This window comes from Phalacrocorax carbo, chromosome Z (genome assembly GCF_963921805.1).
Source record: "Phalacrocorax carbo chromosome Z, bPhaCar2.1, whole genome shotgun sequence".
In the NCBI taxonomy this organism is placed as follows: domain Eukaryota; kingdom Metazoa; phylum Chordata; class Aves; order Suliformes; family Phalacrocoracidae; genus Phalacrocorax; species Phalacrocorax carbo.
The window spans coordinates 32,500,497-32,523,326 of NC_087548.1; the positions used below are offsets into that span (position 1 = coordinate 32,500,497).

Here is a 22,830-nt window from a genome sequence, read left to right on the forward strand (position 1 = left end):
GCTAATAATGCAGTGACGTGTTACATAGCAGAAATAGAGAAGAAAAAACTATGAGGCCTCTCTGATGAGCTCCTATCAAGGCTCTTGTTAGGGCTCTGTTTTTTAGACCAAGTGGTGAAAAGAATAAACACCCTTTTTGATATCTCTGACAATACTCCACTGAGAGCGGAAGAGCCTGGTTACCAGTATTACTTCTGATGTTGCTTTTCTTTAACCTCAGCAGTCTTTATACCAGCATGAATTGTCTGTAACATAGTACAAAATCAGGTTGTGAGACGTTAATACTACTAAGCATTTCACATTTCTTAATCACAATTTGTCATTTAGAGGTTTGACACTAATCTCTCTTTTTTGCAGGATTTTGAACCTTATGAGCAAATACTGTGGACAAGTTGTAATGCAAATCATGGTGGTTTTGGTGTAGAAGTTTCAAAGTAGCTGTAAAATTAGCTTGGATAGTATTACGATAATTTTAAAACAATTACATCTATTTTTAGAATTCAGGTGACAAAATAAAAATAGGCACCGCAATGCAGGATTCACGTGGAACAGCAGTCATTGACAAAAATCTGATAGTAAGTGATGAGACCCTGAACTAAGTCTATAAAAGTATGAAAAATGAAGAAAGATTAATATTCAGGGCAGAATATTGATTGGAAAGCCTCCATGAAAAGATAACAGGACTATTTTTAAATCTGCATTTTACTTCTACATACACAAGGAGATGATTTAAAGAGGCTTTCATGCTGATTACTTTAGATAAAAATATAGCCTGTTCGAAGTTAGCCAAACATGCCAGGCAGCCAAGTTGATGCAATGTGTTCCAGTGTACTGTGTGTCCACGGATATTCCAGAATTTACTGTAGATACAGCTGGGAAATCTCAGAGATACCCCTTTCCAGAATTCAGCTATTGGGTTATAAAAATATTTTCACATTTCCTGCAGATGGCTGGATTCTTTTCTTCACTCATAATTTTAATTCAGAATTCATTATGGACAGCTGCTGGCTCTGATAGAACCTAATTGCTCTTTTACTAGACTCAGCTGCAAGCAGTCAGATTTCCTTTTCCTTTGTAGAGTATATTATATATAAACATGGGCGGGGAGAAAAATAACCAATTAACTAAATACATATGGATAAAATGACTCACTAAGAGTGCTGATCAAATAATGTATCAAACTACAGCTTAGGTCAAAGGAAATTACAGGCCTTGTAGGACATGATAATATATATATGGAAATAATTATCAGCACCAACATATTTGTAATTTGAGATAACACATGGAAAAGGCATTGCTTCTGTTAAAAAAACCTTACAGAAAATTATTACATTTTAATAAGGGACAGGTTATTTCTCTGAGTGAAGAGTCTTCAGTCTCCAGGAGACCTGCTCAGCGGAAACCATTTGCTGGCTGAATCCAAGCCAGGCCTCAGTACCTCCACTGGACAACTTAGCAAGAAAACATGGTGTAATTCTGGAACTATTTTTCCTGCCTTACCTCTTATTAAACAAAATAAAAAGATGGGGGAATAGTTACTGTTGCTAAGGCTACAGAAAAAGGATATATGTCACAAACAAGTGTGCAGAGACAGCCAGCAAAAAGACCAGGAATGTGAGGATTCTCTGCCATCTCTGTCTGTATGACAAGTACTGAAGCAGGTTAAGACATTTCGGTGTCCTGGTTTGCTATGACGGATGAACACAGGGAAAGTTGTAGACATGCAAAACAAGAAACAGCATTAAAAAATGTTCTTTTTTTCTCCCTTTATCCAAAGACATTTAGTGAAATGAAGAGACACATGTTTAAAATAACAGTAAATAGATATCTTCTAACATGATGTGTGAAACTACTTGTCAGACAATACTTAGACAAGGCAAAAAGTCAAAGATAAGACTGTCTGGTTTCGTTCTTTAAGATGTGTGTCTGATCATGAATATGAACAATGAGGTATCCACAAGTTTCTTTAGGTAGCTAAAGGAATAATGGGGGAGAAGAGTTGAAATCCTCATGAAGCAGGGCTAAACTAGTCACTCTTTGCTGCTGCTGAGGAGGAAACTTTACTGAAATATTGTTGACATTGGAGATTTATACTTTCCCTTGAAAGTTCTGATATTTGCTGTTGTCAGACAGGATACTGGCCTAGATAGACCACTGATTTTATCTCCTAATAGCATTCACTATGTTCCTTTACATATTTCTGACTTCTACCAGAAGCAAAATCTTGCTTTATGCAGTCATAGAAGCTTTTTAGGATTTCAAAAGATAATCCAGCCCTGAGTCACAGCAGTGGGGCTATAATCCGCTGAACCACAGGCAAAGTGCCAACCAAAGTTGGCTTTACATACATAGGACTGATTTAATAGAAAAAAAACCCACAAGTAGGTATTTTCCATTATTTGAATCTGTATGGAAAAACTACTGCTATTATTTGTTATTGGTATGTTTTTGAATTTTAATAATGGTTCCAGTGATACTTACTGAGTTTTTATGCTTATAAACAATGGAAGCACATATTGTATATACAGCAGCCTCAGTTCAGGTTTTAGGAAAGGCTGTTTTGCTAGGCAGAACTGGTCTCTAATTTAAGACAAAACTTGAAAGTGGACCAGCGTAAGTTTGCTGGTGTTTGACACCTCATGGAGGATTTCTAGATAATGTAGTATAGTATTTTCCTGTTCACACTAAAAATATCAAGGTACCTTAGCCAATCTTTAAGGACCCTGCACACTGTCACATTAAATACTGTATGGTAATCCTTGTCGTGTTCATACTTCCAGGTTTTCATATGTGAGCACCTAAATTTAAGGAAACAAATTAGAGACCTAAGTTAATAAGATCCAGACTGCCCTTAAGTTAGAGAGTGATCAGTGGGGGAAGGTAACTGGCATCTTTGCAGTCAAGATGATCCTAACTAATGACACTCAAATTTGGAACACAGAAAAAAATTTCCAGCATTACCCATCCATTGCTGGCTCTATCAGCATACAGACAGAGGCTCTGCTTTTCGCCTGTATAATTGCATGAGCATAGCACAGTAATTAGGCAAACACTCTCGTATGTTCACCATAAAACAGCGGGGTCTTCAACTGTGAAGCTTTTGGAATGTAAACTTTCACAACCTTGAAAGTTTTTATGGTAAGAATATGAAGGCAACTCCCAACTCCTGTTTCTCTGTGATGTTATCTAATTACACAAGTGATTATCATGTAGTGTCTTGCTATACCATTGACCCCTCAGACAGTGTGCTGGTGGCATATCAGTCTTTGTTTCTGCCAGCTAGCATTTATCAACCTTTCTTCTAGACTCTTTCTCATTTTCCAGTAGATTTTACAATTCCAACAACTAAATGAAGACAGGACAACCATCCAAAAATTTCTGAATGAAGAGAATCTAGTTCTAGTTCCTTAAAGAGAGATCAAGCTCTCAGGGTATCAAACCCTGCAAGCCTTCGTGTATTTTGTACAAGGTACATGTAGAAATGAAATAACTCCCAAGAAGAAAGGTATGTCTAGAAATTAAATGAATCCCAGTCAGTTACTCTGACTACGTGGTCAGAGTCACTGAGACTATTGATACAAATGGAATACAATGAAAGCCGTGGGCATTTACTCATTGCTGTATTTTTATATTAAGAGGAACTAAACATCCTAAGCAGGGTCACCAACTATGCATTAAGAACAGAATCTAACAACAGCCTTATCTCTCTCCCTTTGTTTTTTATTTGTGAATGAAGACTTTGAGAAAAAAAGTTGCCTTAATGAGATATATGGTGACGTACAGCTGACAGCTGGAAAGGAAATAGTGTTACATTGCGTTCATATATGGATTATACCTGCCGCAGTCTAATATATAGTAGCAACCCAATAGCTGCTGGATGACATGTGGGTAAAGCACAGAAAGTTTAAAGTTTCTGATATTAAAATACTTGTCATGCTAAAATAAAATGCCTTTACTATCTTTTCCTCTCCAGAGCTTTCAGCTGTCCAGGGAAGTCAGGAAAGATCCTGAGTTGTTCTTATGGTAGGGAGAGGGAAGGGATGAGGAAGCTTTTAGCGTTTTTCAGACTCCTTTGAGACATTTCTGAATATGTACTGAGGGGATTTTCTGACCCCCACTGTGAAAAAGGATAGGCAGTCATCAACCTACTCATTGCCAGGATTAGAAAATGAGCACTTGTGAGGCATGTGGCAAAAGTGGTAGGGAGGTTCAAAAGATACAGAGGAGAAGCAAAACAAGCCACTATCATTGCCTTAGCTATGGATTTTTTTTTTTAATTTTATTTTCTACTCTGAAATATTGAACAAAAATTAGGTAAATATTCTCCTTTTAAAACATACAAGATTGCACTGTGTTCTGTCATTTTTCAAAATGAACTTGTTTTTACTGTGCTAACTGGTTACGTTAGTATACTCAGACACAGATTTACTTAAAACAGTCACATTCTTCCAGCCATCCAAGTTTTTCTGTTTGCAATAGCAGCATTAGCAGTACCTGCCAAAACTTCACAAAGTATCTTAAAGATATGCCCTTTGGTGCTGGTATTAAAAAGAGACATTCAGACAAATGGGATTGCACTTACATGTTAAGCTTTTATGTAGTGTTACTGAATCAACTACTAAAGTTTCTGTGATGTTTTGAAAACATAGTGGCATAAAGCTCCAAACACCCTCTGGTGCTATTTTACTGTGATCTGATTAGCACCTGTTTGCCTGCACTAATCCGTCTTCAAACAAAAACGTGTGCTTTACCCACTATCATTAGACCACACATTACAGCCTCACCAGTGCAGAATCCTAGGGTTTAAGACTGCATTTTTTCATTTAAAAAACCCCTTTTTCTAGATCAGCTCTGCAAATTAGGGCAAGTCATGCAGAGACACCAGTTGGATTGTGATATTGCTCAACTTCTGTGCAAAGCGACTGAAAGGATAGGGTCTTAAAAGATAAGAGTCTGTAAATGAAAAAGCATCCACCTGCATCAAGTGTTTCAACCACCATAGAAATATCTTCAGACAAGTTTCTAAATCAGCCAAGTCAAGATTTGAACACACATTATGAAAAGTACCTACAAAGAGGATAGGATTGCTAAATTTCTCTCGTGTTATTATTTTTTTTTGCACCCAGCCTTACCTTCGGTTTAGCTGCTTTACTCTACTAAATCTCACACTGAAAATAATGATACTGCTGTCTTTGGGAGAGTGCAACTCCAGCAAGGGTCACGGAACATGTCAGTTTCTAAAAAATGTATTTCCAAATTTAACTTTACCTTGATTTGGGCTTTGCTAGCTACCTTTCCTGGTGGACAAAGACAGAAAAGTATACACTTTTTTCCTGGAAAGAGTGTAATGGCATTATGCATTTATATTATTACTACTACACCTTTTCCATACAGGTGGTTCTACCAGATTATCTGATTACATAAATTAAATATCTGCATTTATATTGGGCCTTGATGTTACCTTTGGTGCTTCACAATCCTTTCAGTAACGATCTGTTTTCACCTTAAAAATAACATAGCTTTAATTATATTTTAATTATCTTTTCAGCTTAAAAATCTGCCAACTTTTCTGCACAAGTAAGAGCTTTCACTGGTAGAATGTACCTAGGACATTTCTCAACATGTTTTCCACTTCTGTATTAGATTTAAATTTGATACTGCATGGGCAACCAAACTGTTAATTATCAAAAGCAGATGTGTAAATGACATGCAAAGATAGCTTTTGCATGGACATTAGTAACAATCTAATGTTATCGAAAATTCTGATCATATAATTCTGTATTTTTCTTTGCATTCATCATACAAAATTTGTTACGAAGACTTCCACTTGCATTTTTTTGACATGTATTTTTGTCATCTTGTAAAGTCTAGTAATTTTGAATGGTAATACTTATATTCACAGTTAATTTCACCAGTTAAGACTACGCATTCTTTTCCTGGTCACTGTTACGTGAATTGAATGCATTCAAACATTTACAGGGTTCTTCAGTTGTCACTTGTTTTCACCTCAGACTTTTTCGCACTTAGCACACTGTAAGTTATTAAATAAATTCTTCATACACTCAACAAACATTTCCTAGTAACAGGATATTAAACTAGCTTATCAGGTACTGAGGCTTTGATACAAACTCATCTGGGGTCACATCTGTGAAACAGATCCCCAACTACCTTGATCTCTTTAGTATATATAGCCATATCCCCAAACCACCAAGCAAACTGGAAAAACCTCTTAATCTGTTAACGTGAAGTGGACTGAAAGACAGCTTTTGGTCAACATTAAGGCAGACATGGAGAATGCAGTAAGAAAAAGCTTGGGTTAAACTTTTCACTTACAATACCTACTTATACTTTACAGAATAAATAGGAGGTTACTCTCCAAGCATAAAAATGCAGATAGTTGGCTCTTTTACTTATTCCTCACCCAGGCAGGTTCCTGTTGCTTTTACTGGGTGTTGACCTGAATTAAAAGTGAAAAGGAACTCAGCTTTTGAGCTGTAAGAAACTCTGAGCTAAATTCAGATACATATTATAGGCAAATAGCTTCTCACTGTACTTACTTGCCTACTAGCTTATATTTTCAGTTTTTTTATGGGATAAAAGCTTTGCAGAAAAATGTTTCCACAGCTTCTTCATACCGACTCTTTCTTTTTACCAAACCTATTTTGAATGGTAAAACCCCTTCTATTTACACATCTATAACATGTCATTATTAGAATTTCCTGAGCTCTGACAGTTAGGTACTGGAAGAAACATAAAAGGTATCAGTGCTATCTCAGACGTCTTACACTCACTACTATGAATCTTATGTTCCCACTGGGGTGTCAACTCAGATTATCAGATTATTCCTTCAGTGGGAAATCTTTGAAAAGCACTGCCTACCATAGGCAAAGGGTACAAGATAATGGTCTTGTATTATATTATTTTGTTCTAATGGATAAAGTTTGAAATACTTTTAATATCTGAATGATGGTAGTACACGAGCTTTAATGAAAAGGGACTTAGGGAGTCCTGAACACAGAATGGGAGACAGTGACAGATAAGATAAAGAACAATGAAAAGAGGACATTTTTAAAAGGTTGCAGAGCCAAACTAGGGGCCAGCAAACAGAGAAATGAAAAGCAAGAAGTTTGTCACGAACAGATAAAATATCTCAGTGGAAAAGGATGACTACTAGAAGGCAGTGAGAGGTGATGCATGACAAAAATTGGCAGGAGAATGCTACCATTAGAATGACAATCTTTCTTCAGAGAAAATATGAAGACATAGAGGAACATATTTCATATTGAAATGGTTCAGCAATATGGTAAAAAACAGTGAAATGACTTCGAGAAAACAGTGGAATCAAAGGACAGAAATAGAATGTAATTAGAGGAGTCCACATAATAAAGAGCAGACCAGACACTGGAGAGACAAAAAATAGAAAAAAAGTGAAATTACTGAGGATGAGAAGCAAAGGAAAACATGAAATGGAGAAATTTACAAAGTGAGCAAAAGAGAAGAGAGGAAAGAAAAACCTGAAAGCATATTCTAAGAAAAAATAGATAACATGCAACACTTGCTTATTTTTTCCGTTTTAACATAAAATGAAAATTTTTCTGAGCTTGAAATTAAATGTCTAGGAATGTCCAGTACTTTAATTTCAAACTAAATGTGAGAGTTTTTTGCGTTGCTGAATGAAAGACCTATCTTTTAGTCTAAAAATTGTGCTGGTGGTCTCTCGTCATTCCTCTTCTGTATTTTTTTACCATTTAATAATGTCAAATTCAAAATGATAAGGCAATACAAATCTCAGAATATAATGCTGCTACAATATGCCTGAAAAGAGACACTCACATTAACATTACTAGTGTAAGAAAGACTTTAGTAACTTATTCTTGTTTGACTATCAGTTAGATAGTCAGCACGTTAACACTGATGAGTTAATGAGTACATTCATAAGCTTTGGGCTGTCTACAACACTTGCTGCCACATGCCCAGCCACATGAAATTTTTAAATACAGAGACATAAAGTTGTAAATTTGCAAGAAATCTGGTTTAATTGGTTCTTCTGCTCATATACGAATTGTTGGGAGTGGGATTTAAAAGGCTTGCTAGAATAATAGAACATGTGAAAGTAAGTCTGCTTTGTAGAGGATAGGTTGTATTGAAATGCCTAAAATCTTAATCTCTCAAGAAGCTATACATAAGGCAAAGAGCTTCAACAAATTTACTACCAGGATATGCATATTGTAGTGTATCAATAAATAAATCAATAGGAAACTGGGAAAAAAAGTCCCTCACTGGCATCAGATCATACCACCTATCCTGACCCCCACTTTCATTGAAATTCACGCTTAAGCAATGACAAAGAGATAATAATGACTTTGCAGTTCATCAATACGACTGAGAGATAATAAGCTTTGTATTTTATTTTATCTTTTCCAATGACTTGAATGACTCTTAACAATGGATTTATTTAATCTATTTTTGCATTGAGAGAATTTAGGTAATTACACTAACTTAACAGCCTTCCCAGAGTGGGAGGATTCATTTCTTCTATTAACTTTGGCTTTGACTGAAAGCATAACATCTTCACTGCTGAGCACCTTTGGAGGTATGGTCCACATGGGTCAAGCTGGTGAAATTATAGCTGAGGCAATCTATAATTCTAGGCAACATTCAAAATGTTTTAAGATCCTGTAAATATAGGTACAAAAAGATTTGACTGCATTCAGGAAATAGTCAGCAAATGTAGAAATACATTTGTATTATTATTTATATTTATTCCACATTCCTCACCCCGATGTTTCAATAAACATGAAATGTCCATCTTCTATGTTCTCTCATCTTTTCTAAACAGTGTGTGCCTTTCGACATTGTAATCCTGCTTATTTTGTTTTCCTGGTGACTTTATTTGCCTGCCTCATTTACAAGAGCCTCTTTTAATCACTTTAAAAATGTTCAGATAACCAGCTTCCATGGCTGGCTTACCAATACGTAAGAAGCCAGAACCAGATGGGGTGGTATGCTCTATCCCTTGTAATTCCTATTCCTCTGGTTTTGGATGACAAAAGCAAGACTGGTTTTCAAGTATGCTAAGCATTTGTAGCTTCAGTGAACAGGGAGTAATAGCTTTCAGCCTTACTAATTGAAGGTATCCCATAGTGAAGTTCACAAAAATCTGTGATATTAGGAATTTGCTTTGAAAGAAGCAGTACAGTAAGCTGTAAACGATATAAAAACACAGCCCTGCAATGAGGGGGACACGTCTTACAGCTTACTTCTATCAGAATTGGCACGTTCTGATGATATTTTTATCAGTGTGATTTTAAAGCTTTCTAAAATATCTACTTTTGTTTTAAGAGGAGCTGATGTTTTTCTATTGAGAGTTTATTAATTCATACCCTATGATGCCTAAAGAGGTCTGCTAACTTGCAAACAGCATGGAGCACTCATTTCCCTGGAACTGCACTCAGCCTGTTCCCCAGGTACATCCTTTTCAGTTCCAGCTCCTCACAGTCCTACGCAAGGGTTTAACCTTGAATACAGATTAAGGTTTCTACCTGTTTTTCAATAAAAGTTGCCATTTATAATTTTTAATTTTCATGTTCTTTACTTTCATACACAGTATAAGCAGTAATTTCAAAAGCTGTTTCATTGCTCAAAACACATTCTTCAGTATTCAGGTTCTTAAATAAACACTATCATCTTTCTTTTTCATGCCACCGTCTGAATGCCATAGATACATCTGTATTCTCCCAGCAGACATTCTTCCTGCAGACCTTTAGGTATTCTAAAATTAATTCTTCTTGCTGAGACCAAAGAAAATAATTCTGGCCCATCCAAGTTGGCAGTACCGTACTCAGGTCCCCAGTTTGCAATGCATCCACCTTTTTCCTTGACAGACTCGGAAGTCTTTTTCAAAGAAGATAAAGTTCTCATCTGCCACAAAACAAAAAACAGCAATCTTGACAGGAGATGCTTTTAAAGAAATTCTGGGCTTACCTGCAATGCACAACCATAGGTCCAGCATCAGGTGGGTTGCAGGTTTTGACTCGTCGCAGGAAAGCTAAGAAGGGTGTTGGGTGTTCTGGGACACCATGGTCAGGCCAGGCAGTGAACTGGAATTGCCTCACTTCCCTTTTCTCACTTGAACCATTCTAAGAAATTAAAAAACTTCATGACAAAACTGCCACTTGAGGTAATATTGGCACTTTTCAATGAAACAACTGCAGAAGCATATATACTAGTGAAATGTATTTAAATCACATTTGGGGCCACAGAGAAATGGAACTCGGGCTATCGAGGGAAATATTTCTTATATTCTAAATTGCAGGATTCAAACAATGTAAGAACTTTAAATATACTGCACAGTAATGCATCACAACAAGTGCCAGAGCTTTAGCTAGTATTTTATTCAGTTAAACAGTTTTCCATTGTGAGAGCTCTGTATTAGCTCACAAAACTCCATGCTGCAAGAAAAATTTCAGAGCTGCTAGGAGGAAATGAGGGAGGAAAGTGGAAGGAGGGAAAGGGAAGATAGGGAGTGAGGAAATAAGGGAGAAAGACAGGCAGGGAAGGCAGGAGGAAAAAGAAAGAAGGAGGGCAGGGTGGCAGGAGGGAGGGAGGGAGGGAGGAAATGAGGGAGGGAGGGAGGGAGGGAGGGAGGGAGGGAGGGAGGGAAGGAGGGAGGGAGGGAGGGAAGAAGGAAGGAGGGAAGGAAGGGGGGATGGAAGGAAGGGGGGAAGGAAGGAAGGGGGGAAGGAAGGAAGGGGGGAAGAAAAGGAGAGGAGAGGAAATGGAATGGAATGGGACAGGAAGGTAAGGGACAGGAAGGGAAGGGAAGGACAAAAATTGCCTACATTTAAATTTTGAAGTATATTCTAAGTATATATACCTTGTAAAGTGCAAATGTACGAACACAGTATGTTGCCAATTCAACAGTGTCTAACAGGGTCACTTGGATTAGTCCGTAAGTTTCTGTGCCTCTGCTTGGCCAGTATTGATCACACTTCACCTGCGGTGAAAAATACGTAATTATTTAATACATTTAAAACTGATATTTATTACATATATGAGCGTATATCAGTGTAGGTCTTTGAAGTATGGGGAGTTAGAATGCCCAACAACTGCTAAGGATCCAGCACAAGAAACTTATTTCATCATCGACAAGAATTGCTCTTACAGTATCTTCCTCCATAATGGGTATTTGTAAATTCAGTGGGGCAGATGATTAAGAAATACTAAAGAAAAAAACAATTTATGGTAGCTAGAAATATGACCAATATCTTCAGTAACTCACCTTTCGCAGTTCAGAATTTAATAACAGTAGTAATCCAGTAAAGGTAGACAGACAATTTTTTAAGTATTTGCCATATTTCATATTTGTCCCCAAAATATAAACTGTTGCTTGGATCTTAATATTTAGTATGTATAGAAATATCTCAGTAAAAACCTTCTTTTTCTGAGAAATAATTTCAGTACATGGATAAATGAAAGAGCATCAACAGCTATTAAGTGCACTGTGAGAAAATACAATTTCCTTCTCAGATCAGTGTTATGAAGCATATAATGAAATCCTGTTCATAGGCATTTAAAAAATATGGTTTGACAGAGACAGTTCATCCATCAAGTTTTAAAAGTCATAGGACATTCCAGTCAGAGAAATCTCCATTTCAAAAGACCATAGTTTAGAATATTAATCAGCTGAAATAATTCTGTATAAGATGATGCATAAGAGAACCATATGTTTATCATCACTGCTGAGGCTCTATAATTTGTTTCAGTTAAAAATGGTATTTATGATGAAAGCTATTACGAAAAGAGAAATGATGAAGCCCTGAGACAAACAGAAAACATGGTACAAAGTAGTACGGGGGTTAAATAATTGAATATGTTTTGCTTTCAGTGACTGGTAGGTGAAACTGAGACAGTCTCCGTTCTATTTACAACAATACATTCTTATCAATTAGTCTTGCATACAGTACAGAAAAGAAGTATATTCTGAGTCCAGTAATAATACACTGCATTTGTTTAATAACTGTCTAATTAATCACTCTAAGCCAGACTCATATGAAATTCAGTGGGAATACACAAACTGTAAGGAACAATAAAAGCAGAATATTGCACAGTATTTCTTATAAAAATGTGAATTATCATGCTAATCCAAGAGAAAAACTGATGATACCCCCAAAATGCAAAATTAAGAAATGCATCTTTGATGCTCAAGTGTTCTTCACGTTTCTCACTCTCCTCAGTGCTTACTGAAAAAGAGTACGGTTTCAAACTCCCCAGTCCCAAATAGCTTTTGCTTGCAGATCATTTTATTTTGAAGCTTACAGGTCACAGATACACTAACGGTTCACAAATCACAGTCTGAGAACAAGTAATCTAGATAAAGAGGAGAAAAAATTCTAACCACTGAAGCAGGTGATGAACATTCATTAGAGGCAAAAAATTTAAAACAATTCTTTATAGGAATTCATAGCTTATTTTATAGATAAGAAATTGGAACAAAGTTCCAATGTTCCAAAAATGTTTATTGATACTATACTGTTAAAAATGGGATTAATAGTGTATAAAATCCTCTTATTAAAAGCAGTTAAGTAATTACTTCCTAGTGCCATTTTCTCTAATACTGAAATAGTAAATATTGCAGGCAGTTCATTAATATCAGTGATTTATTTGCAAGATTCCTAATACTAAAAGAAGCCACCGTGGCCTTCTGCAAATCAGACAGAAAGGTATATTTTCAATTGAGTTATTTCAATATGATTATAGTAAAACTAGTTTCACTTTATCATTAATATAGACACAGTATAACTTGTGTCTATATAGGTTAGCTGTATTTTAGACAAACAAGGTGTGGTTTATTATCTCTTAATTCCTATAGAAAGACATACAAATTTTTCATGAAAAATGTTTATACATAATAGCTGTTGTTTGTAATCTTAGCAACTACAACTAAACCTGTTTAGTTTGAATGATTTTTTAAAAAAAAAGAATAAAAATGGTGGAATATTTTATGTACTTTTAATAAAATGAATACAAGAAATAAATGTATGGCTGTGCCTTTGCATGCATATAGTTCTCCTCTTTATCTTGCAGTTCCCACATCTAAATTTTATGCTCACAGAAGCAGTGCCAGCTTCCAGAAAGCATGTCTGAAAAATTAACCAGCTTTCTCACTAGCAATCTCACTAGTTATAAAAACCACTTTCAAATGTAATAGAGAGAAATAAATGTTCAACACAGATTAAACGGAAATTCAGAATATAGTAGGTTACCAGCATTTTTGCACACAACAGAAAATACTTGTTTTATTTTTATTTTGTATAGTAATCTAATGTTAAGTCGATACTCAGTTTTAGAAGCCTGTAGGAAATTGCTCCTTTTCAGTTAGTCTGGGAGAAAAAAAAATGTGCCTACTCTTTTAGATGCAGATTTCAGGTTTTTTTTTTCAGGGTGTTTTTTTAGGGTTTGTTTCATCTAATATAAACTCTGATCACTTTTATGATTTTTGTAAAATATTTTCAGTGAGAGCTAGCTGATGCAGATGACTGCTGCTGGAAGCAGACATTAACTGTTCAAAATAAATATATTTTGTAGACCAGTGTATATATTATTTGTAAGTGGAAACTGATGAAAATAATACCAGTCTTTTAGAAAGAAAACCTGATTTCAGACTGATGTGAATTTGACCTTCTAGAAGAGCACATGAAGCACAAGTTGATGGAACTACATCTTTTATTCCTTTTGCCTCTTGATTTTTCTCAGAACAAGAAGTCTTCTTCAGAGATGTGCCCCTAACTGCCTCCTACACTCTTCTGCTCTGTGATCACAAACCTTACATTCCCAATACTCCTAACAATTTAGAGTCCAATTTATCTTTGTGAGAGATCAGAACAATGTTTTCTATTGGACTTCACCAGCAGCAGAGAATCAAATAATGTAAGTTAATTGTTGAGACACTGTTTTCTGAGACAGAGATCTGTTTAAATGTTTTACTCCATGTTAAGATCCCAGCCTTCAGCACTTAAAGTAAGTTTATTTTTCAGAGGTTACATATCAATGTTTTTTTAAGAAAAAAATTCTCAAACCCCTTGAGTCATCCAAAATTGAAAACTAAATGACAACAAGTCAATTCTGAAATTATTTGCCAAATGTTTTTCTGCTTTAGCTCTTTGGTCTGTGTTTAATTTCCCTGTAGTAAGGGCAATTTCTTCCTCACTTGTGTACATTGCTTGGAAAACAGACAACTTCGATGTGGTGAAGTATGGTGATGATAACATGCGTCCTCTTTCAGAAATACAGTTACAGAGTTTATATATTTTCAGAGTTAGTTCATAATATATGTTTGGTGAATTTCACAGTCCTTCCTCACCCACGTCCCAGTTCCAAGGGTTGATCTTTTCCTCTGCAGATTATATTCACCTGCACCCAATGAGAGCTTTTCTGTGCCACTAACTACATGGTTACAGAAAACAGCTTTCACCAATAAGTCTGTGATGTTCTCTTGCCTGTCACTAAAGATGGCAATATGACTGAAACAGACACGTGAGCACGAAAGAACTCACTGGTGATTTCAGAGAGTGTTTTTTAAAGAGAAATTCAATTACAAGTAATGACAAGCATATCTTTTACTAGCACCTTCTCTATCTCATGATGATAGGTTGCACACTGCCAAAACTACTACATCTGCCACCAGAGCAGCTCTCAAAAGACTACTAAATATATTATGAAATCTTTTGAGTAGCATAGTAGTAGACGTAGCTAGAAGGCGTAAGTAATGACAGGCACATTCTCTTAACCTGCCCCTCTAACATGCACACGTTTTCTTTCTCTACCTTTCATCCACTCAGACCATGCGAATCCTTGCTCTTCATGGAAGTACGAGCATTCACTGAAAGCAAAGCTGTAAGAAAATGTAAATGCTTTCTTTTCCATTAAAAATTAGAAGCTTGAGACCATTTCAGACCTGAGGGATTTAAGTAGATGCAGGGTTCCTAAGAATATTCGTGGATATTCACACTTCAACAAGTTACAGACACTAGAGAAGGCGCTGGCATGCATCAACAGAGCTGAAGGAAGTGTATTTCCATATGAACATATTAATACAAAGACTCCTGACATTCAAGGGTAGAGAAACAATTTTCCAGTATAAAGTTCCACTATTCAGGCTGAAAAGCGCCTTCAGGTGATTCTTAACATATGAGCCAGCTGTTACAGGCTATCTGAGATTATAAGGACAAAACACAGATCAGGAAAGAGACAGCAAACTAGTAACAGGCAGATTCATACAGTACATTCCTTGCTGAAAGAACAGCATATGAATTATGCTGAATCTGGAATAGGAAATAAGAGCAGTACGTAACAATCTTCTTGCTCTGGTTTTCTTACTAGTAATTTTGTTTGCAGACAGAACTTTCTAATGACATTTTCAGGTGGTCTTCCTTCATAAATAAAAGTATCTCTACAATGATGTTGAACGATAATAATAATCATGCATTAAAAAAGGTAGTGCCAGTTGTTGGTGTTGGAAACTGCCTCAAATCCTATCAGGCTAGCTTGGTGCCTCAGACATTCAAGCTAACATTCCGTTTCCAAGCAGTTGTTACTCTGAAGCCATTTTCCTTTTTGCAACAGTGACTTGCCACCTAAAGATTAGATTGATTTGAGACTAAAGATCGTAGGCACTGACACTAGTACATGAGATTGTAATACAAAGATTTAAAAAAAAATCAGATTACAGAAACACATTCTTTAGTCCTTATTTGAACAAGATTTGGTCAAGTGTTACTCATTCACTTTGGTCTAACTCTAAATGACAGATTAAAAATAGAAACTACTCTGAAATAAGGCTGAAAATAAAACAGTTTAAGGTTTTATATTTTGCTTTCAGAGAGGTGATGAATTTAATAGGATCTTAAATTCTGAAAGAACTTAGCACCCAGCCCCAGGTAGACAGATCCTTCTAAGTCTCACCAAATGTATTCCGAAAACAATCACTCTGGAAATCTTGGTTCTTTGAATCCATTTTTTACTACAGAAGAAAGAACATTTTCATGCACTGGTCTTTAATAATGATTTATAGTAAATATGTACCTGTGAGTACGTAAAGGCAAAGGTTTAGCCTGGAGAAGAGGAGACTGAGGGGAGACCTTATCGCTTTCTACAACTACCTGAAAGGAGGCTGTAGTGAGGCGGGTGTTGGTCTCTTTCTGAAGTAGCAAGTGATAGGACAAGGGGAAATGGCCTCAGGTTGCATCAGGAGAGATTTAGATTGGCTATTAGGAAAAATTTCTTCACTGAAAGGGTTGTCAAGCACTGGAACAGGCTGCCCAGGGAAGTGGTTGAGTCATTTAAAAGATGTTTGGATGTGGTGCTTAGGGATATGGTTTAGTGGTAGACTTGGCAATGTTAGGTTAACAGTTGGACTGGATGACCTTAAGGGTCTTTTCCAACCTAAATGATTCTGTGATTCTATGATTCTATCATTGCTGAAGCTCATCTAAGGTCTTGATGACAGCAGCCTTCAAAAAGAAGTTCCAAAAAGGATTTGAAGGCAACATAAATGAACTTCAGGCTAATCAATTCGTAACAAACTTTGGTCCTCTAGTAAGTTTGCAAATCAACCCTCATTACATCCTTACTTTTTGAAATTTCTGAGATAGGATTAGAGAGCTAACAGTTAATACTGAAAGATAATTGATAATTAAAAAGATAACCCTCAAACTGCTTCCATTCTGATCCTTACGACAGTGTGGTACGGTTATTAAAACAAAAGGAAAAAGATATTAAAAGGAATCTTGGGCATATTTGAAATGTGTTCCCTGTTTCATCTCTAACATTCATCTTCAACTCTACCAGCCAAGAGCAGTTCAAAACTATATTGATGCTCAATGTGAGATGCTTTTTTTGAACTCTTGCTAACAGCAGGGAAGGCAGGGTCTTAGTGGATTCATTTTGAAGGATGAGTCCATCAAAGAGTTAAGTGAAACAAGATTTTCCAAAAAGCTCTTGAAAAGGTTTATATGAATGGAACTGAGGGGAAAAGTGGGTGGGCTGACTACTTTTTGCTTCACCTTCTTCCTGTACTCAAGGCTGATGATCACTGTATGCAGCCTGAATAATCCTTTCACAGAATAACAGATTACACTGCAGTATGAAGAAAATATTGAACAACTCAGCTTACTATTCAAGTGCTCTGACGAAGATTTTCTCTTGTCCATACAAGATACCTATCTCTTTTAGCTGATATGAATATTATGTAAGAAGTCAGTGAAACAAAATAATCAAAAGAGTGAAACATCAGAGCAATAAAATTCTATTATTCTTATGTTTTTGGTTCACCTGAAAGCCAGAAATGAATGGATGAAACAGCATGAAAATGAGAAACTGTACACTGGATAACATTTTGGGGACCTTAAAGAGGTTTCACTTTGCATTTTGACTTCTGAATGCAAGTTCAAGTCACAGTGAGCTTTCTATTGCTAGTTTAATATACGGATAAAATTCTTAATCTCATGAGTGTATTTCATACAGTTCCTGTGATTTTATGCAGAAAGATCTCCTACAAAACACATCTATTACCAACATGTTCCTTTCAGTTCAGTAGCTATCTGTGCCCATTAACTTCCTTAGAAAATAGGAAAAGCTTTGTAAATGATGGAAAATGTAAATCATAATATTCTCTTTCAGAGAAACCTGTCTGAAGAACTTACATTTTCCAGATGTATTTCTCAACATAAAGAACTGGTCTTGAGTCTCACCAGAATCTGCTAAATAAGGAAATGTGGTGTTATTTTCCCTAAACGATATTACATTCATTCACTGACCGTTTCAAGCCTGAAATTCCTTGAAAGAACTCTCTGCACTGAGATAATAGGTTGCAGTGCTAAACCAAACATGAACTAATCATTGCATTTTGAAAACAAATATGTAAAATTTTTAATTTTGCAAGGAAAACTTCTAACTCAAAATGTCAATGGCCATTCTCTACATGTAGCGTAATCCCTCTGTCTGGATTATAAGGAATTTTATGAGGTAGTAATGTGTGTCTTACCTCAAGCACAAAGCAAATGAACTATGCAAATGAAGTCAAATTACAGAGTTACAATATAGTTTTGACTAAACAACTATACGCTTGCCTCAGGGAAACAGTATTTTTGAGGTCACTATCAGTTTACCCTAACAGCTAAGAGAAACCACTTCATTTATGGACACAGAATCATAACACAAAAAACTGGATGATTGCCTTGAAAAATACTTGTGGCAGTACCAGGTATTGCTGTATCACTTCAGGTATGACTGTTCTTGAAAGCTTATGGTGGAAGAGACTGCACGAAATATCCCATGGAGTTTGTTCCATTTGTGACATTATATTTTGGATGTTCTTTAACAGTTTAACATAAATCACCTTTGCTGCAAAGTTTATTTCTTCCTCCTAGAGCCCTGCAGGCAGGGAAAATGGTTGATTGCCATGAAATTTTTAACAGCCTTTCACATGCTGGAAGACTATTATGTTTTCCTTCACTCTTTTATATATAAACCAAATCCAATTCTTTCGGACTTTCCCCATACATCATTTCTCCAACCTCTGATCGTTATTGTTCTCTTCTAGATTCTCTGTAATTTACCAACATCTTTTCACATGGGGCATTCATTCTGTATGTCCTCAACTCCAAATGCGTTTAAGCTGAAATAACCAGACATGGCATGCCAAAACTACTTTCAGCCTGTGTAGTGGCATTACAGCATTTCTTTTCACACAAAATTAACCCTGCTTATAGTATAGCATTTCCACAGCTATTTTGCTGGATGACATAATAGTCTGAGTTTTAGCTGATGCCTCAGCTGATGCCTCGGCACAGCACTTCCACCTGTAATGTACCTAGTAAAAGAAACTTGAAGCTTTATTGGCAAGTGCAGTCCATGTTACTATACACCTAGGATTAGACTCTTACTTGAATTAAGCACCTATGACTGACTGCATTTCAGTGAGAGCTGTGCACATCTCTGCCCTTGAGCCTCTGAGAATAATTCCATAATGAACAGCCATATGGTCGAGTGTCACAATTCTGACATGGTAACTGGTGACTCCAGCTTGTACAATGGTGAACGAATTCTTGGACTGTTGCCGTTGCATTATGTTACAGTGGGAAAAAAACCCAACCAACAGTACAAACCTACACATTTTTATTTTTATTTTTATAAATCTGGTGAACACATGGTCTACTTGACTTCGGAATTTTCCTTTTTTTTTGCCAGCTCTCTCATTCATTCTTCTTCTGACTCATATCTTAACATGCTGAGAGCACTAAAGAACTGAAATAAAATTCTGATAGTACATTATTGACAGAGAATTTTTTGGTTTGTCATTAAAATTAGGGAATGAACAATGACAAAACTGCACAATTAGTTCTTCTTTAGTAAAACAATACCATTCAGTGTGACAGAATGCCATCCGTAACACATATCCTGTCTGCTAATATGCCTCCTGGAAGAGATGTTAACTTACCTCTTAACAGATAAAGACATGCATATTTTTCCTGTTGCAGTAAAATGTACCTAAAATTTTTATGTATATTTTCCTATGTTTAAAGACGAAATCACATTTTTACCTCCCTGTGCTGCCCAATACAAAACATCAGTGTACCTTTTATTCACAAATCAATTACATTTTGCTTAAATACAGTAGAATACAGGTACACTTGGGAGTATATTCATATAATCTTGAATGAATTGTTAAGTGCACATATTGATGACTTTTCTACTCATATTAGTGAAATGTCTTATTGCCTCTTTGCTCCAGTATTACCTGTCAAAACATACTTAGGAGGGAAGATCTGAAATTTGCTGCTGAAGCCCTGAACAACAAATGGAAAACTACTGTAATCATCATCGCATAAAACTTAGCTGCACAGCCTGTGTTTGTCTGAAAGATCTTCATGCATTTCATACAGACAAGAAAATGTTCTTAGTTTTCTTTGCTTATTACTTACTGTTGTGCATGTATTATTGCTTTGGCTAAGCTATGAGGTCAGCTACATTAGATATCAGTGCCTACTCTTCCATCAACAAATGAAGATTCCTTAAAAATGTCAGCAATCTGCGTATTTGGAGTAGAAGAATTTAGGATTCTTCCCAGGTTTGCCTTTATGTTTCTGTGCCTATAGCAAGACTTAGAAACCTTTGGAGGCCAGAAGTTTCTTCCAAAGCTGTTCTTACTAAAGAGTCCCATGGTACAATTACACTCTTCACTGTGCTTATTCAAATGTTTTTGGGTTTTGTACTACCTGAATCTGAAAAAAGCTTCCCTGATTTAATTTAATATGTCCCACTCCTGAAAAAACCAACACCAAACCAAAACCAAACCTTCCAAACAAAACAAAACTGCCGAAGTTATTTTACTCCAGTTTCCACCTTCAAGACCCACATCTTCATCTACTTAATCTTTCTACTGTCACCCAATCTCCATTTTTCTAGCACACCAGATAGTCTATAAATCTCTAAAAAATGATTTGGCAGGCTCAGATGGAGTGTTCCTATTTGGGGAGATTCAGGCCTGTTGCATGACACCTGGAACAACAGAAGTACATATTTAGCATTGCAGCAACCTCAGGAAAAGTCTGCCTGGCTTTTCTCGGGACAGTGCCAGCTCTCCTGTCCCTCTCAGATATCAGTGACCAGTTGAGAGACACTATTCTTAGATGTTCTTATGGAACTGACACAGGACCCATGCAAATAGTCTCACCTGTTTCAATACTGGGGAACAAAATCTGAGATAGGATACAAGACTTTTTAACTGGATTTGTTTCTACCTCCCCCTTCCCAGTGGAAACTCAGGATTCAAGATGTTGGACTCTGAGAAGCCAAGATGATTTTTCTATGCTTATACTTTTAGATGTTCTTGGCTTATAATATTGATGATGATATCCACTTCCTGACAGTCAAGTAAGTGTCTAATCAGGCTAGCAGAATGCCACAAATGTCATTTCATCATGTTTTCACTTAGACATTAGCAAATTTGAACGAAGGCAATAGTATCAGTATGAAAGCTAAATCCTTCAACATCAATATACAAGTTCAGAATCTGGCTCATGTTTGAATAATTCTAAGGGTCATTACATCGTAATTTACTTTTGGCCTGATTGGTGACTTTTTTGCCAGAAGATTCTAATCTTAGGCACTATGGTCCAACACAGAAAATACTGGCAATGAGGTTAAGGAGGGAGGTATTTTCTAACAGTTCCAAAACAACATATCAAGTGTATTCAAAAATAAGAAATTGTATAGCAAAGAAGAAAAGGATTGAATTATCTTTCAAGTGGACAATCCACAATAGTATCCTACCCTGAAACAGGAGGCAGGACTAAATGTTTCCTGTTTGAGGCAATATTATCTTTTCCTATAAAGTGAGATTCTCTGTCTTCATCTGATCATTCACATAATTCACTACAGCACAAGAGCTCTCAGAACATTCAATTAATTCAGAGGATCTAAAAAAATAATGGGAAAATCTTCACTCCTGGGGGCAGAAGGGAAGACAGAGTGGGGAAGAGAGGTATCACATATTTACAACTTACAGCTTTCCTTAGTGTAACACACAACCGCTTTTTTAAATCTCTAATTTGCAACTTTCAATATCATTCTTCTTTTTCATTTAGGTTAAACTCATGTATGTGACAAATACGCTACCAACACTGTTCCATGCACTGCCAGTGTGCATAATCCTTTTTGATATAAATTACGTGCATGGTAGCTGAATGATGGGACTGACTTTCTCTAGTCTGGTTTAGGTCAAGTGAGATTCAGGTGATGACATTTCATACAAAACCAACAAAGTGTGAAAGGTTACAAGTGAAAAAGCTTCTCTTTTCCTGAAGCTTCCTTTTAGGCAAACAAATGAATAATTAATTCACTGTAACATCTTCATTTGATGTACTCAGCTGTAAAATATGTACATTTTCAAAGCTGAAGTTACTCAGACATCTAACACATGCTAATGAACCAACTTTGTTTCTGCAGAGCAATTAAAATCCCCATCTTTATCTATGCAGTCCAGGTTAAAAAGGCTGATATCAAGCTGCAGGACTACATAATGAAAAAAGGACGCTAAACAGAAATGACGACACAGAGATGGAAAGCAGATGAAGTCCCAAAGAGAAATAGTCTTGCCTTGCAGCAGGAATAATGATGAGGCTGCCAAGACACAAAAGCAATCAAAAAGGAATCAAATGAAAAAGAGAAACAAAATTAGTGAAGATCTTCATCTCTAATGGTATGTAAAGTGTTTGTACTTCATGTTTGAAATTTCACTTGGTTGCCTGCTATAAGGATATGTTATATAAAAATGATAGCATGAATAAAAATAACAATGAAATATTGTCATCATAGCCTTTTCCCACACAGGGATTCCCACTGCTTCCTCACCATCAATACCACTAATTGCATTACATATAGCTACTGTATTGGGAGAAGAAGTAACTAGTATGCCATATTCACAGAGTTGTAGTCTCTAAGACTGGAGCTGAATTACATACTGGATAGCTGCTCTCTAATGTTCTGCATTGAGTGCATCAAACTCACTTGACCTGTGAACACAGAATAAGCTAAATTATGCACAAAAAATATGCAAACATAAGCACTGAATGCACAGACAATCCATCGACTAGATTGTCTGGTCTCTCATTACACTCAGGGAATGTATTGCTGCTGAATGTTAATCACTTCTGGAGGTGATTAGTATTCTGACCAGTGTTTTCTTAGGGTGCAGTCAGCAAAAGCTAGAGTTAGCTTAAAACTCTGCTAAGCAATTATTGGAGAGAATGAGTAGCATTCCATTTAGTT

General features: G+C 36.3%; 1 protein-coding gene across 7 annotated transcripts in view; it reads right to left on the reverse strand.

Moving 5' to 3' along the window:
• Positions 1–22,830, reverse strand: part of PTPRD (protein tyrosine phosphatase receptor type D) — a 444,998-nt gene that overhangs the window by 28,426 nt on the left and 393,742 nt on the right. For all 7 annotated transcript variants that reach the window (XM_064437711.1, XM_064437712.1, XM_064437709.1 and 4 more), the window contains 2 exons: positions 10,877–10,996; positions 9,985–10,139 (listed from right to left, as the gene is read on the reverse strand). In XM_064437711.1, coding sequence (XP_064293781.1) covers positions 9,985–10,139; positions 10,877–10,996 — 275 coding nt within the window. The remainder of the gene's footprint in view (positions 1–9,984; positions 10,140–10,876; positions 10,997–22,830) is intronic.